The sequence below is a fragment of the Rhipicephalus sanguineus genome, chromosome 1, assembly GCF_013339695.2.
Source record: "Rhipicephalus sanguineus isolate Rsan-2018 chromosome 1, BIME_Rsan_1.4, whole genome shotgun sequence".
Classification (NCBI taxonomy): domain Eukaryota; kingdom Metazoa; phylum Arthropoda; class Arachnida; order Ixodida; family Ixodidae; genus Rhipicephalus; species Rhipicephalus sanguineus.
This window is the reverse complement of record NC_051176.1, coordinates 11,887,133-11,905,323: the sequence shown is the minus strand read 5'-3', so window position 1 is coordinate 11,905,323 and position 18,191 is coordinate 11,887,133. Positions and strand designations below refer to the sequence as shown.

At 49.0% G+C, this 18,191-nt stretch overlaps 1 protein-coding gene across 1 annotated transcript in view; it reads left to right on the top strand.

Moving 5' to 3' along the window:
- LOC119389457 (chorion peroxidase) overlaps positions 1-18,191 on the top strand; it is a gene marked incomplete at its 5' end in the record, with an annotated part of 172,595 nt that overhangs the window by 13,336 nt on the left and 141,068 nt on the right. The window contains 1 exon segment of the mRNA XM_037656734.2: positions 3,726-3,928. Within this exon segment, the coding sequence (XP_037512662.1) occupies positions 3,726-3,928 (203 nt within the window).

Sequence of the window (18,191 nt, the reverse complement as noted above, 5' to 3'; positions counted from 1 at the left end):
AGCCCTGTTTAGAACGAGCGTATCAGTTACGACACGATACTTGTTTCTGGGGGTGGCTGTTCACTAGGGGTGTGCGAATATCAAATTTTTCGAATACGAATCGAATACGAATATCCACCTTCGAATATCGAATCGATATCGAATATCAAAGGAAAAATGCCTCCACAGTAACGATATTCTATTTAACATGTAGCTATTTGAAAAAAAGAACATTAACAGACTGACTGGCAACATAACATACACTGCTATCTCCAGAACACAATCTCCAGGCTAGCACAATGCACATCACAACACGAGCAAATATAACGGCACAATGAAAGTAATGACTGGATGTTATCATGAAGAAATATGAGTTGCTCCACATGATCAGGCAGCAGGCGCTCCCTTCTAACAGAGACAACCCCCCCCCCTTGCGACTGAAAAGGCACGCTCGCTTGGAACAGAAGTGGCTGGTATAGGGAGGTACATGGGGCAAAGCTTTGCCAGACTGGGGTATCTGAAGGTGCCTACAGTCCGCCACCAGTCACATGGGTCACTGACTTTCTTCAGAAGTGGTCCCGCATAGTGAACGAGTGGTAGTGCGGCACGTTACGGCCGCATAATATTGAAAATGTACGGTTACATGATCGCCAACAGCGCTGCACGTCGGAGATGCACCAGCAATAAATCATACGTATTAGGGCGCTCGTCGCAGGCAGATATCGTGCCTCCGTGTACTTACGATGCGTATCGCTCCTCTCGGCAACGTTTTTAGCTATACGAACGCAGCAGAAATGTGGAAGACGAGTTATTTTAACACGAAAGTGTTTTATGCCGGGGTCCACCAAACTTTACTGACGTATTTCCGTCACGGATATGACGTTCTTAAAATGTACACGAACATAATAAAAAAAAACCAGAAGAAAAAGTTCCACAAACATGGAAAACTTCGGAATCGAACCCACGACCTCTCGGTCCGCGACGTTAGATCGCCGAGCGTTTAACCCATTGCGCCACAAACGCATTTGCGGAGAGTTACACAGACGCGCCTTATATATCTAACACTCCTCCGTGTACCTGCGCTCTTGCTCGGGGCGGTGCCGCCGCCTACGAGCAGAAAAGAGAAGTACTGCATTATGACACTAACGCGCACCGACAGTGAACGCTTCGGTGGTCTCAGCACAACGACGCCTCGATGACAGCAGTTCGAAGGGACGCTGGCATCAAGAAGCACTACCAACGCCACCTAGGTGGCGTTCGCCCTACTCAGCACAGCGAAGCGTGGCCTCCGCAATTAGCTCTGAAAATGTTTTTGAAGTTGATCGCGGAGGCTGCAATTGCAACGCGCTCCACGCGCTGATTTGACTCGGTGACGATTCAGTTACGCGCTTTGTCTTTCGCGCTGTATTAGTGTGTCAGTTACTTGCTTCGTCTTTCGCGTTGTGCTAGCGTGTGCAGCGTAGTGCAGCTTCAATATGCACCAACGGTGTTTCTCCGCTGTCTACTGATACGAGTGTGATGGCACCGGCTAAGAGAACTGCGGCATTAAGCGCCGTCGAAAGACAACGACGTCGGCGAGCTTACCTCGCGCAACTGAGCTTGGTGCAGCGATGGACATGCCAGGGGGGAGCGGGAGGCCTTCGCGCGTTCACGGCTCAAGCTGAGAACTCTGCCTCTCGCTTTCCAGAAGTTGACCGCATCGCGACCCAACTGGCTGCCATACACACCGAACCAAGACCGAAATGGTCGCACCTTCGCCGAAGCGACCCGCCAGCGGGTCGCCGCTCGACAATACGACGCAGGATGCCCAGCACACCCACAGGATGGTCCACGACGCGCAAATCATGCACCCTTCGCTGCAGCGGACCGCGAGTTCACCAAACGATTCAGTGAGAACCCGTTCGGTTTCGCCTGCACGGTTTGCGTACGCCTGTGGTTCACGTGTGATTTGCGCGATGCTCCGGCGCGTGCAATGCAGTGTCTCCGAACAATGTATCCCGGTCGCGAGTCTTTCCAAGACTTCCGCTTATGTGCCAACTGTTTCACTTTCGTGTTCTACACCGATTCCTATATCAGAGGGATCAACCACATTTTTATGCATGATAATCGAATCGCATATTCGAATTTTCGAATATTCGAAGTTAACGAATATTCGAAACTTTTCGAATACACGATTTTCGAATCGAATACGAATATCTCGAATGTAATATTCGACGAATATTCGAATCTTTCGAATATTCGCACACCCCTACTGTTCACTCACTGGCATCTCTAATGCGACTGCATTTTCTCTGTTGTGTACCTATGCTCCGGCCACAGTGTAGTCAAAATCTAACTTCTCCGTTTGCTGATAGGGTTACTTTTCTTTTGAGGATTTTGCTAATGTGGCACCATGACATCAGGTCCAAACTAGGGTCGGTTTCACGCGATTTTACATAGGCTCGTGTTACCTGCTTTCAGGTAAGTCTCACGAAGTCCGTGTAGTTGTTTCTTCCTCGCGCGTAGGGCGCCTTTGGGGAGACCAAAAAGCTTTAATTTAGCATTAAAAACGGTAAATAGCAATATACAAGGGGCGCTCAAATGAAAAGGTACGAAACACCGTAACGACATGACCGTTTACATAGATGCCTATGCCGCTATGGGAGAACGTAGCGAGACATCCAAGGATGCGATTGGAGTATCTGCCATGGATCAGAGCATGCGGCGGCAAAGGCGCTTATAAAGAGCGCGCGCCGTCCAAATGACACGGCAGTGCGTGTGAGGATAGCATAGCGTTCACATTGCAAAATTCGACGATTGAGGAGAAGCTGGGATTTAAACAATTTCTGACAGTGGAAGGTGTTGAACCGGCCAGCGTTCATCGCCTTGGATTTCCATGTGTTGTGTCCCCTGAAAAAAACACCCGAAATTAAAGCGCTTCAACTCGGACGACGAACTGAATGACGCTGTGAAGGACTGGGTCTCGTCAAGGCCACAGGAATTCTGGGAACAAGGAATCCTTCGGCTCATTCATCGCTGGGGTCAGGCACATAGTGTATACTTTGAATAACTTTTTCATTTATACCCACAGTGTCGTTTCGTACCTTTTCATTTGAATACCCCTTGTAATTCGTCGGGGCCCGTATTCCGGCTCTAGTCCTTGCTGCGCGCGGCTGGATTCCTGGATTGCTTCAGTGTATTTCTCGTCACGGTGTGGGCTTGGTTCACGGCTTCCCGGGGGTGTCCGGTGCATGAGCGGACAAGCACGCCCTCCAGATCTCAAGTGGTTGTGACGATCAGGTAGATGATCTCCAGCACCTAAGGCATTACTGGGCGAACATGTGCACGGAAAGAAAAACGAAGTAACGCTCACATTGCAACGATATCGTCGAGCAAAAGCGTCGCTCGTCGTAAAGTGGTGCAACTTGTCGGCTGTTATAAATGCCGGATCGAACAATCATCGTTGGTGGTCCCAGAATAAACTCGGTTGCGCTCGTCGCGCCCACTATCTTATCAGAAGAGACTAATACAACGGGAAGGATGCCGAGGCTTTCCGGCGTGGCGTGCGCCTAGCGGCGGATACGCGTGTAAGACGCCGGTCACATGAAAATAGAGAAATAACACGACCGTGGCAATATAGTCATGCTGTCACCAGAAATCATCAGTCATTTGATAGCACCTAACATCAACATAACTGCTCCAAAACTAAGATGATCCGTCTCTACGTGTGCACTTGCCTGATTCTCATAGCGCGGTCTCTCGCGCAGCTGACCAACCACCTCTTTGAGCCTCCTGGCTTCCCTTTCGGAACCGATTTGGCCGCCTTGAATGTCCAGCGTGGTCGTGACCACGGCATACCCAGCTACAACGACTGGCGCGAGTTCTGCGGTATACCACGCATCACCGACTTCTCACAGCTGGCCGACGTCATGTCTCCGCAGGCAGCCCAAGCCTTCGCTCAAGTCTACAAGTAAGAACACCTCGGCTATTTTGCACTAAGTACGCGCACCAAGCTGCCACTTCCAACAGCAGACTACCAGAATTAGGCGTCAAAAGTATGGGGTAACATAATAACATAATCTTTGCAGGGCTATGCGGTCAAGAATGTGTAACACCTGACTTTTCACAAGAGAATGCTGTGTAAAATTTAATAGCACAGAGATGAGTTTAGAGAAAGAGTAAACGGGTTTATCACAATAGCATTTGAGAATTGAACAGAATTGTAGTTCGCGCGTCATGTGACAGGCACTCCTCATTCATCAACTGCAGATTAATGGCATGCATGAAAACACAGATCTATTCTCAGAACACCGTTGTATGACTAACCTTTCACTATGAAACATGGAGGATAACGAAGAAAAACTTCAAATTAGGTCAGGGAATGGACGGCCATGTAAGAGACGCGAAATATAGCTGCCGTACCTCATGTGTAATGTAATGACGCAGAATGGCTCTGTTATATAGCGAATGGAGGTATAATATATATATATATATATATATATATATATATATGTGTGTGTGTGTGTGTGTGTGTGTGCTCCAATAGTGATGTCAACGAGGACTCCATTAAAAAAGATGTATTCATCAGATCAGCACAACACAAGCGTTTCAAAACAGGCTCCTCCTGCGACGATACATTGCTTCCAGTGAGATTTCCAGGCCTCGAAGGATTCACGGCAGGCCTCTTTGACATTGTTTACTGTCCTGAAATGATGTCATTTCATGGGAGTTAAATAAAAGAAAGTCAGGACTGTAGGGCAGCTGGAGTGCTCTTGCCACCTTTGAATCGACAAGGAAGCGGGTCAAGACGAAGGCGGTGTTGACTGGCGCGTGCTCATCGGTGATGGTCGTTGACGGCTGACCTCTTTACGACCTCATAAGAAGGCCTGGTCCCGCCGGCACACTTGACGTTTCGACTAACAATTATCGCCAAAGTTCTTTATCATAGCAAAAGTTTTCACTTGAGATTTGTCGAGTTTTGAAATCCTTTGTTCCAACGGATGCTGCATTGAGGCTTGCACGGGAAGTGAAAACTAAATTCACGGTAAGGTCTCATCTCACTGTCCAGATGGTAGCATACGGCAGTGCTTCCGCACGTGCGTGCCATGGCCGAAACTTTAGCCAGTAAAAATGTCCACTTTTCGTAAGTGTGGTCCTTCATTTCCAGATGCAGACTCCAGATTCCTTTGTTCCAGCATTCATCATCAAAACAAATGCTATTACAGGAGCAAGAAGCCGCTATTATAGCGGCTTGACAAAGGCGCCTGCCCCTAGAGAATTTGGCAGCAGACAGTCAACTGTTTTAATAATAATAATAATAATATTAATAATAATAATAATAATAATAATAATAATAATAATAATCATTATTATTATTATTATTTTGGCATATGTACAAAGAGATCGTCACATGCCATCGAGGTGACGCAAAAGGAAACAGACATAACTGCTTCCTCGTTAGGCCTACATTCAATTCATTAACATCAATTCATAAAAAAACTGCAGTGCGTCGATATACAAATTACCTCTTGAAAAGCATTAGAAATAGAACACTGACATGCGCTCTAGTAATATACAGCATTACTAACATTTCTTGTTTTTAACATAAGCACTAAGACAAATTTCTTGCGAACAGTACACAACTTTTCAGAACAAAGTCGCAAACACTGTATGTAACGTGCTGAAACCGTACAGAGTTCTGGGCACATAAGAGTATGTCAAACGACTTTCACACACAACTAAAATAAAAGATGTGCCGTACACAAGGAGCAAGCCAGGAAGGAAATACCGCATACATTATTTGCATATAGTCGCACGGCTAAGAAAACGCTGCTTCGGTAATATCCAGATTTACGTGTTCCCCCTCAAGGTTGTTAAGCAATACTGGTAGCCTGCCTTTTCCATGATTGGTTCGTGAGAAAGGGACGGCCCAAGTTTCTCGCTCTCGAAGGTGACGTGGTTTGCTGAGATTACTAAGATGAATAAATCCAGTGTGGCCTCGTTTTACACTTTCTTTGTATTTCATTGCAAGGTTAAACTCATAACTGTAATCAAATAAGAGAACGTTAAACTGAGAAAATAATGTACTTGTATGGCTCTCATAAGGAACACACGCAACATGGCACAATGCTTCCTTTTTTGTCGAAGAAATAACGTCTGAATGTTTTTTCTGTGACGTTGATCCCCATACTAGATTACAATAATTAGCATGAGAAATAAATATTGTATTATAGAGCAATAGCTGTACCTTTGATGGGAGAACATCTCGAAGCCTACAGAGCGCGCCGCATGCCTTCGCCATACTTCTTGCAACGCATTCGATGTGTTTGTCCCGCAATAAGTGCTGATCAAAGATCACTCCAAGTGTTTTCACGTCAGACGAGACCTCGATTCGTTCTGATCGATAGAAAATGTTTACATTACGGTTTACATGTTTATGGGTGGCGCAAACAGAACAGCTTTTTTTAAATTGATCTATAAGGAACTTGCTTTACTCCACAAATATAGCGTATAAAGGACGTTGTTAGCTTCCTGTGATAAATGATCAGCTCTACATGACCAGAAGAAAAGGCTGTTGTCATCTGCGTGTATTATGCAGCGTCGTATGTTACCAATGTTTGCTAAATCATTTATATAGATGTTGAGCAGTATAGGTCCCAATATGTCTCGTCTACTTCGGTTCGTCTCTACGTCTTCTTCGTCGGTAGTGTCTTCATAAAATAGCGCATAATCAAGACTTCGCCATGAACCAACTAGCCCCAATCATCGCCTTACTAGTCCCAATATGCTTCCTTGGGGAACGCCGGCTTCCAAATTCAGGGCATCTGAGTATTCTCCCAAGATGCAAACGCATTGTTTCCTGCGCATTAAGGTAAGACCTGAGAACGTCCAGAGGTGATCCGCGGAATCCATAATGTTCAAGTTTTTTTAGTAAAGTAATATGCTTTACCCTGTGAAAGGCTTTGGAAAAATCAATAAATACGCCTAATGTTATTTTTTTGCTTCAAAGCCATTCAAAATTAATTCCTTCCGTGTTCATAGAGCTAATTCAGTCGATCGGCCCTTACGAAACCCGAATTGATGCGGTGATAATAAGTGATATTTTTCACAAAACGACGCAACCCTTTTACAAATAATCTCCTTCAAGCCTTTTGAAATGAAGGGAAACACTGACACCGGCCGATTTCGGTCAGCTGATTTGACTCGCCATGTTCAGCGCACGTTCCAGTACGTTCCAACTAGCCCAATTTGCCACCTTACATCAGCTGATTTGAACAGAGCAGTTGCCGTTGCATCTTTGCCGGGGACATACGTGGGTGAAAGCATGCACTACGAAGTCTATTTCGAATTTGATTGCTTTATTCTGGAGACCATCAGTGCCTTACTGTTCTCTAAAGATATGAAAAAGCAGGGTGAACGGGTGCTCAAGAAAGGGTGTGCTTACACTGGGTGCTCCCATGAAATTGAGAGCGCTAATAGCTAAACTTGTGTTGTTTGAAACGATTTGCTAATTCTACACCCATTAGCTGCTTCCCATAACCTCGAGCTCTTCATTAATTCTGTCGCGATTTAGGAGTTCATTAAGTGCATGCCCAACTAGATTTGGAATCCGTATCACTAAACAGTTTTGCATATACGTCTTTTTTGTATCTCGGAGAAACTTGGTTACAAAATTACGATATTTTTTAAAAGCAGAAAGATCATGCGGACTTGTTGAGTGCACAAAGTGACTGTATAATTCTTTTTTGTTACGAATTAACTTTAAAAATTCATTTGTTAACCAGGGCTTGCGTAGCTTTCATGATATCTTTACCCTCTGTAGTTGAAAGCAACTAGCCGAGGTATTATTTATTATGCGCATGAGCGTATTGTAGGCACTGTTAGCATCGCTACATTTAAAAACGGGTGCCCAGTTTATTTCGAGCTTCATTCATTGTTCTTGAATTTATTTCTTGGATGACGAAAGATTTACATTCGCGTGGTCTTGCTATAAAAGTGTTGTTTCGTTTAGAAAAATGTATATCGGCAAATGATCCGCTAAATCGGCACGAATGGTACCAGCGTTGACATCTTGCATTGGACTGTTCGTAATAAATAAGTCGATAAGGGATTCAGTAAGGCATGAGACATGAGTGGGTGCTCCTATTACGTTCGCGCAACCAAATGAGTCAAGGAGTAATGTCACATTCCGGGTAATTGAATTGGATTGCAGTAGGTCATTTGCAGTCAACGCCCATGTTTATGCACAATATATTTCAATATGCATAGCATAGTAATTGTTCTAAGAAGGCGAAAAATTATTCACTATTGCCATCAGGCATAGGTCGGCAAAAATATTGTAACTCACTCAGACTCACTCAAGAAAAAATTTGGCAGATCCCACTTACCGTGGGAATCGATGCTATGAGAAGCATGCGCGGAATGGTGACTGTGGCACAATTTTTCATGTTGAGCGAAACGTTATGGAATGACGCTAGAGAAATGTGGAAGTGGTATAAACACAATCATATGCTGAAGAGTCGCATATGTATTATTTAACCAGTTGTTTACAGTTGCGTAACGAGGCCAACAGCAGCATGGGTGTTACCATCACCAGACGCAGTAAGCTGATATGTAGTGCTTATATTCTTCAGTACTGGATAGCGCGAATCCGAACAGCACAAAGAAGAAACACAAATGCACAGGACAGGCGTCACTCGCAACTAAGCTTCATGCAGCAAAGTTCCCCTGGATATACACACAGCCGAGTGGCACACGCAGGCGCACTGCACGTACGTTACAATCACAGTTGCGTTACAGTTGTTATGCTTATACTTATCTGTTATGACGGGAACGCACGAACGCTTCACGAACCCGTGTCTATGTGTAGAAGGGGTTCTTGACAGTTCTTGAACAAGGTCGTCATCTCCGTGATCACTGAGCACGAGCAGCTGGACCGGACTTGTTAATCGAATCCGTTCGTGATCGCGGTTACGAGCGGTCTAAGTGTAGTGAAGTGCGAGGTATAGCACAGCTGGTGGAAATCCTGGATGGCTCTTACGATGAAATGATCTATGACGCCTCCTGTCCTGCCCGTGGCAGCGAGGTCTTTTGATGACCTGTCCACATTCAAGCCGTCTTTCATGCAGTATAAAGACCAGGCGTTGTTGGGTCTTGATAAATCAATGTTGAAGTCACTGGTTATGATGAGAGGCCTGGTTCTCTCGGCATATTTATTGTAGGAAGCATTGACCTCGGTTTTTGCGTACTTGACGTGGTCCACGTTGCGGACCACGTGAACGAGTGCATGGTAGTTGAGCGTCTTCCAAGGGTGTTCTGTCTTCAGCTTCCTTACTTTCCTTGTGTCCGCCATGGTGGTGTAGCGGTTACGGTGCTCGGCTGCTGACCCGAAGGTCGTGGGTTCGATCCCGGCCACGGCGGTCGCATTTCGTTGGATGCAAAATGCTAGATGCCCATGTACTGTGCGATCTCGGTGCACGTAAAGAATACCAGATGGTCAAAATTAAAACCCCAACAATTATTATTATTATCACTTTCCTTGCGTGTCGTAGTGTGTGTTCGCGTTTGCTGTGTTGGATGAGACTTTGTATGACCTCTGGCACATACCCGTATAACATAAACTCTGGTGTGCGGGTATGTGCCACACGTGACTGCGAGAAAGGGTTTCATGACGTACGCGACATATATTTTGCGTTATTCATGTCACGACCAGTGCATCGTGTTCACCATACACCGATCCCCTGCTATCCAAATTTTGGTATATTAGAAGTTATGAAGACGACCAGGAGAGCGCCCAGACGTAGGCGGCTAGATAGATAGATAGATAAGTAGATAAAAACGCCCAAAGTGCCTGAGGTTCGCTAAGAAATGCTTCGCATTTAAAAAATCGGCAGATCCCACGTACCGTCAGAGTCATTGTTATGCGAAGCATGCGGTGGGAAGGTGACTACGTCTGGGTAAGTCTGGATGCTCTTATTATCGCCTCCTTAACTTGGTGTACACCAAAATTGGCATGGGAGGGTAAGAGGATTTGACGAATACGACTGTCGGGTCATGAGATGAATAACGTGAAGTTCCTGCCGCGTAAGTCGTCAAACCCATTCCTCCAGATACGTGTGGCACCTGTTTACCATGGGCGGCGGTGTACGGGTATGCGCCACAGGTGATTGACAGTTTATACCTACCCAGGAGCGGTGAGAACAGACACTGGTAATGCGACAGCGTTAAGAAAAACCGACATCAGCAGCGTTGACCCGATGAATGCAAAGAATAAAACTTAGGATCCCAGCAGGAATCAAACCCAAACATTCTGCGTGGCAGTCAGGTGTTCTACCACAGAGCCACGCCAGATCTCTAAAATGGTTTGGAAAAACAGCCTATGCAGGCGCAATGTCGGTGCAACGGAAATCGTGGTTGTGGTGCTGGCTATTTAATTTGACAAGAAAGCAATAGACACTACATACGTACTCCTACGATACAGGTGTCATATCAGAGTAACGTCTGTGGTTCCAGTGTTGACTCCGCTTTTATAGCAGTGTAATAACCATTACGTTTGTATTCCTATGATTCAGCAAGCTATACTGAAGCATTGCTCGACCCCAGAGGAATACATTAACGAAAGTTACGTACGATATCCACATGATTGCACCATAAAGAACACTTAGTTTCGATAACACTGACGTATGTACTCTAACGTCAGGGCTGGCGTTACGTCGCACCATAAAGGTACCCTTTAAACGCCAGTATTGTCGACGTGCATGCCTGGTAAGCCCAGGATGTGCACACAGCTACTACACTTACAAAAACACGTTGATCCACCCCGTAACGCTTGGCTCAAAGCAATAAAATACAGCATAGAAGTATCCGCTGACTGCTTCGCATGAAACCTATTCCCACAACAGATGGAATCTGCGGAATTTTTATGAAATATGCTGCTGACACGAGATATTTCTAGGAAGAACGGCCCGTGAAAGAGTTTGCGGGGGGAGGTCATGGCGCCCCCCCCAACTCACCCCTAGGATCAAAACATTGATGTGGATGAGCATGAACGATGTGATGAGCATGAACGCTAATGCGTAGAGGCATGTGTGAATAGATTTGAATATAAACGTAAGCCGATATAAGCCTGATACTAATGCTGACAGGTGAGTAGATAGGACCCTAGGTCGGCAATAAAAGGTGGAGCTCACTCAGATTCACTTAAGAAATATATTTTGCGCTTAGGGCTCACTCGAGCTGAGACTCACCAATATTTTCCTAAACCGAACTCATCATCATCATCATCACCAGCCTGTCTACGCCCACTGCAGGACAAAGGCCTCTCCCATGTTCCGCCAATCAACCCGGTCCTGTGCTTTCTGCTACCACGTTAAACCGAATTCATTCGGACTCAGACTCACTAAAATTTTCCTCAACCGGAATCACTCGTATTAAAACTCACCACCATATTGATCAGCCGGACTCACTCAGATTCACAGCTTGATATGAGTAGCTTCTGAGTAGACTCACAGCTTGATCTGAGGTAGTCGATAGAAAAAAGCGAAAACATGGCATCCACACTGTAATGTAGGCGCTTCGTAGTCGGGTGTGGCTTTGCAGAGATTTGCAACCAAGTGACATGAAAGCCTTTCTGACACCATCTGCATGACACTGCCACTACGGTGGTTTGGTCGATTTCGAAAGAAATTTTGATCCAGGCAAGGAAATAACATCATCTTCTGAACTGTACCATTTCTCACTTATAATTATAATATCAAGCCTAAATGTAAAATCGTTAAGAAGTGCTTCTACCTGGTCGTCAGACTGACGTCAGACGTGCAGACTGAGCATTGAACTGCAAAAAGGTAGAGTCAGCGTTGCCAAGACGAGCAAGGTAGCCTGGTGCGATCATCAGCAAACAAGTAACAAAATGTGCTGTTCGTTGCTAATAATCACTAGCATATTTTAGATAGATCTGTTTGGCATGTAATCTTCCGTTTTTCGCGCGAACACTTTTCCGTGCCTCACACATACAAAGCGCCATTTCATTTCCTTCTTCTTTACTACGGTCATACCAAGCAGTTGCTTTAGTTCAGAGCACAAGTGCTCGTTCACTAAGACCGCGGACTGGTTGGAAGAAAAGCCAATGTCTCTTGCGGTGATCCTTGCCTTTCGTGCTTTTTGAATTACAGCGTCACGTTTCGAGCGATGGTTAAAAGATACGACAATGTTCTTACCCATGTCAGAGTTTCGCACGGGAACGCGATAGCAAGCATTGATATCTTTCTCAGTTATCGGTGCACCAAGAACTTCACCTACTTTCTCCAAAATAATCCCAAGGCTGTCATTGTGCGAGCAAGGAACACCTTCACTTCAATATTCTTATTTCTGCAATATTGATCCTGTGTCACTATCTTTAATGAGCTCTGAGACACTAGCTTTCTCAATTTCTTTTTAAAGAGGCTCTTGTGCTGCTTTTAGGTCGACATTTTCTTTTCTAACTGCTTCACATTCTACCTTCAATGCTTCCACACTTTGCTTGAGTTCTCGAAGTTCTTTACGGAATCACGTTTCAGATCCGCAATTTACCGTTTAAGCTCAGGTGCATCATTTCCCATCCTGAACAGCAGCAGAAAAGCACAGCAAACACAAAAAATATGAGTGCCTTAGACATCAATTGGCAGCTTTGCTGCCAAAATGACGGTGAAGGACCAGCGGTGCTCCTTATAAAGGGCCTGCAGAAGAGCCGACGTGACGTAGATCCACATGGCTCCCGCAATCAGGCGCAGACAGTTCAAACAGGCAGCAATGCAGCCCCTGGGTGCGTCGGTACAGTTGCACTCGTGATGCAACGGCCCACCGCTTTCTTGAAAGTCGTTGAGCGTCAGTATCTGCAGAAACAAACGTGAGGTACATTGTAATGTTGAATTCCAATGGCAGATCGCGAGCGCTCGGCCGGATCGCGTAGGGAGCGCGTAGCTCCGAGCAAGATCGCTCTCGCGAAATCTGCCATTGGAACGCATGCGCTTCGAGTGTTAAACCTGAGCGAATGCCACACATACTGCAGTGGAACTTCGGCTCCCTGCGTCGCCGTCAAGCATAGCTCGCAGCGATTCTTCCCTTGCGCGATTACGACGTCCTTGCTTTGCAGGAGACGTATGTTCGCGTGGAGGATGTTTCGCTGCCCGGCTACATCGGCTACAGCAGTTCCAGGCAGTGTGCGCTGGCTGAGTGCAATAGTGTGCCGTGCTGTGACACCGCCCACCCACCCGGAAAGCCGCGCCCTGGTTTGTACATTCGTGACACACTCGCTCATGCGCTTGTCCCCACAGAACATTTATGCTGTGCGACGAGTGAGTGAGTTGCTACCACGGTCCGTGTTGACGACGTGGACACTTACGTCGCGAGTGTTTATGTGCGCCCAGTCGTCGCGGCCAGCTGCGCGTTTGTGCCACGCCTTGCCACCGTGCTCGTGCGTGACCACGTACTGTGTGGAGACTTCAACGCGCACCACGTCAGCTGGGGTTGTCGTGCCACGGATGGGCGCGGTAGAGACCTATGCGACGCAATCAGTTCGGTGGGACTCGTCGTACTAAAGTCCGGGGAACCCACCTTCATCCTTCGCAGTGCAGCCTCGACAATGATTGACCTGGCGCTGGTGTCAGAGCGCTGCTCCTACGAGTGGAAACGCCACGCTGACACTGCTGGTTCTGATGACTACCCAATCACACTCCTTCCGTGCCACCCCAGCCGTGGTGCTGTTCGTGAATACTGTGTTGAACGGTGGCCACTTTTTCGTGACCTATGCGCGAGCGTGCAGAGCAGTGATTTCTTTTCGCGCATCGCGGACTGTGCTGAGCGCGCGACAACGCGCTGTGTTGTTCCCGCCGGCACGCCCTGCCCTGACATCAAGCTGCTCAACCTCAGCGCAGTGCTCCAGCGAGCACAGCGGCGGGCGCTGCGCTCCTCGGTCCCCGGCGCATGGACAGAGTACAACCGACTCGACGCTGTGTGCCGGCGGCACGCGCAGCGGCTACGCGACCGCAGCTGGACGGGCGTCTGTTCCTCTTTGAGTGACCCACGCCGACGTCGCCGCGGCTGGCACGTCATGCGCGTCTTGATAAACCCGAAAGTGTCGCGCTACCCAGTGCCCGCCATAGCCGTTGCGCAGGGCATCACTGAAAGAGAGCTTGCTGAACTGCTTACCGCCTCTTTCGCGCCTCCTTCCCCCTATAGAGCGGGGAGTGCTGGCGGTGTTACGACAAACTCCGCACCCCCGTTCCCTCCCCTGCCTCCCGTGGATCGCATCACCTCAGCTGACATTTGCTCTCTCTGCAAGGAAGACTTCTCCCTCTTCGAACTGGAACGGGTTCTCCTCAGAAAGCGCAAGCGCAGCGCCCCTGGAGCGGACAAAATCACACATCAGGTGTTGAGAAGCCTGGATGCCTCCCAGCGCCCACTCTTGTTGGATGCATTCAACAGAGTTTTCTCCAGTGCTGTCCTCCCGGAAGAATGGCGTTCCGCGACTGTGATCCCTGTCCTCAAACAAGGCAAACCGCCGCGTTCGGTGACGTCATACAGGCCGATCTCCCTCACTTCTGTGGCGGGCAAAACTATGGAGGAGATGGCTCTTTGCCGGCTACAGTGGATCGTGGAGGCGCGCAACGTTTTCCCACCAGAGCAGTGTGGATTCCGGCCACATTGCGCGACCATCGACTGCATCGCCGCAGTCGTGAGCACCCTCGAGCAAGCCCTTCACGATGGAGAAATGGCCATGCTACTCCTCCTTGACATAAAGTCGGCGTCCGACTCGTCTATCCTCAGTCTATCCCCCCACTCGTCTATCCTCAGTGTTGTGCGCGCGCTAGGTGTTGAGGGCAAACTCTTGAACTATGTTCAGGCCTTCCTCACTGACCGGACGTTTACTGTGCGCGTCGGCGGGGCGACAAGTGCGCCGCGATCTGTCAGCTGTGGCGTCCCGCAGGGCAGCGTCCTCAGCCCGTTTTTATTTAATCTGGTGCTGGCGCCACTCGTCAAGTGCCTACCAGAAACTGCTGTGTTCCCTGATCGCGCAGTGGTGTACGCTGCTGACGTCGCATTGTATGTGCGTGGACCGACTCGAAAGTGCTCCGTGGTGCGCACTTGCATGCAGAAGGCCCTCCAATGTGTGGCCGCCTTCGTGAGAAACGTCGGCCTCACGATCTCGGCGCCGAAAACCGAGGCCCTCATCGTCCACCCTCGTGCTGAAGCCCGACTACGTCTTCCGTGCCTTCAGCTGGATGGTGCACCAATAGTTTGGAGCAACAACGTCCGCTACCTCGGCCTGACGATAGACAATCGCCTCCGATGGTCCCCGACGGTGCGGCATGTACACGATATGACGCGTCGCGTGGAATCGACCGTGTGCCGGCTACTCGCAGGGGGTAACGGCTGCCCCGCTGCCTTCGCCTCTGCGAGGCGATGGCTCTGTCTGTCATCCACTACGCACTGCCGATCTGCAAACTCCAGGCGCCACAGTGGTGACTGATCGACCAGGACCACCGCCGAGTCATCCGCAAGTGTCACGGAATGCCTCGTGGCTCTCGTGTGGCCGAGACCCTCGCGGACGCTCGTGCGTGGCCTGCGCCGCTCACAGCAGACATGCGCGCATTGTGCCACTCGCAACGTCTCCACCGAGCGCCTGATCCAGGTCCCCTCCTCTCGCGGTTACGTGCTGTGCCAAACTCACGTGTCGGCCAACTTATCGACGTGTACGACGGTGTTGTGGCTGACGATCCCGCGCGCCTTTCGCGCTGGCCACCCCCTCACCGTCGAGTGCCCCTTCGCACTTACACCTGCCGGGCATTCGATCCAAACGCCACACCCCCTCAGTGCCATTGCTCAGGAGGCCGCGGCGCGGATGTATGAGGACCTGGCCGGGAGGACGCAAGTGTTCACCGATGGGTCCGTCCTGCAGGATCGCACAGCCGCGGCCGCCTGCATAGCCCCTCAGCTCAGCTCGGAACGACAGCGCCGCTTGCGATACTGTGCGTCCTCAACAACAGCTGAGCTAGTCGGGCTCCAGCTGGCTGCCGACCTCCTGCGTAATTCGCCGGCCGTCACTAGCGCAGCAATCCTCTGCGACTCGCAACCTGCCCTGCGCCAGCTCGCGAGGGAGGAACGAGGCCCCCTTCTTGCTGAGTGCGCCGCTCTCAGCCTGCTGGCCCTCCAGAAATGCGGCTGTGATGTGGTCCTTCAGTGGCTCCCTTCACACGTCGGCATCGCGGGCAACGATGCTGCAGACGAGCTCGCAAAACGAGCATACTCCGCCGAGACTTCGCTGAAGGATTACGCCAGCTCATTCGACTCGGCACGCAACAACCTTCGCCAGGAGCTGGTGCGCGAGCATCCCGACGCACGGGTCGCCGCCGGGCACCCCGCTCCTCCCATCCCAGCCACTGGTTTCACTCGCCGCGAGCGCGCGTTTCTCCTTGCCCTGAGGACCGGTTCTGTGTGGCCCGCGGAACGCAAGCATCGTCTTCGCGGCGCCGCTGCACCGAACTGCGCCGATTGCGGCGCGATCGAAACCCTGTGCCACCTATTGTTTGACTGCCCTTCTCTCAACAATGCACGGAAGCGGCTCCTCATGAAGTACTGCCTCGTCAGACTGCCGTGTGCGACCCTTAAAGACTTGCTCCATCCCACCGGCCGCGTAGACCGTCGCCGCTCAGCCCTTGCGGCCCTACTCGCTTTTCTCGAGGATGTTGGCCTAGTCGAACGAATTTTCTAGCCGCTCACCACGGTGACTCGGACACCCATTCTCCTGCCCCCCCCCCTCACTTTTTTTTCGCTCATACCTTTCTTTTTCTTCTTTTACCATACTCTTTTCACTCTCACTGTCCCTTCATTCCCCAATCGCCCGTGAGTGTATCGGTTGAGGTGTCCTCACTTGAGAGACAGTTACGTGCACTCCACACCCCATTTTCATTTTGATTTCATTCTTCCTTTTAAGAATCACCCCCCCCCCCCCTCGACGGGGGCAGCTGGTAAACCGCAATCTCGCGAGCAGTGTTCCGGAGTTGCCACTCCGGAATCATTCCACATTTTGGCGGCCCCTGAATGGAATGAGTATGGAATGGTGGCACCGCTTGGAGGAATGTAATTAGAATGGAATTAAGCGCCTTTTGCGCGGAATGGAATGGGAATGGAATGACGTCTTTTTCTTAAGAGAGAGCACGTTTTCATCTACGCGCAATTTTTCAAACATTAGTAATTCAGAGCCTCGAATTTAACAGTAAAGCAGTATTTTTTGAATGGCTTGGCTGATTACAAGCACGGCACAATTATAAGCAGCGCACCTACTACAATTATGTAGACTGTCCTTATATAGACTGTGTTTCTGCGAAGTTTGTCTCTATTCTTCGCGTAACCGTGGCTGTATGCCGTTGGTATCCGTCGTGCGGAACTACGGCGGCGGCATACCCTCCCTTACAACTTGTGATTTCTTTCCCTCGGCCCAGCCGCCTGCTGTCTCCCCACCCTTCTTTGTTTTTGCTTCTGTCGCCGTCGGCGACACGGACGCATATTCGAAAAAGCGCTTCTATAAGTTGTGATGCGTATTGACGCTGGCGCGATGCTTGTGTTCATTGCAAGCTTTCGTATACCAGCTTGCGCGCCGCCTCACCTCATACAGGGCAGCACACAGTCATACACGCAGAACTGTGCGCCTTCCCCCTTCGTACAGAGAGATACAGAGAATAAACTTTTGAAAGCCTTGGTTCGGGAAGCCAGCCCAAGCAGGAGAGCCCGCGTACCCACGGCCACAGCGGCGCCTCCCCGAGTCCCGACGCGACGATTCGCGCCGAAGAAAACCGACGTCCGCTCTGTTCTAGGGTGGGGGGAGGCCAGATGCGTGGCAAAACTGCTAAGTCTTCTTGAACACTACTTTTTTTCAGCATAAAAGTACCGTATGTCATCATTTTGCATTAACACATTTAAGCTTAAACAATAATAAAACATCACCATTCGTTCAAACATGCTGACCATGCAAATACTACAAGTAGCGGGAGAACTGCCCCTATGGAAATTAGAAGGGTGGTTGTACTGCACGAGAAATGTCACCAAGCTACTATCCCTCGACCTTGGTAACGTGTTTTGCGTGCTTTTGCAGTTCTTAATGCATCTGATGACATCAGCTTTATGGCGAGTCAATTCTTCACATGATAAAACTATCAAGATACATTTTCTACGCTGAAATGAGAGGAATGGAATTCAAC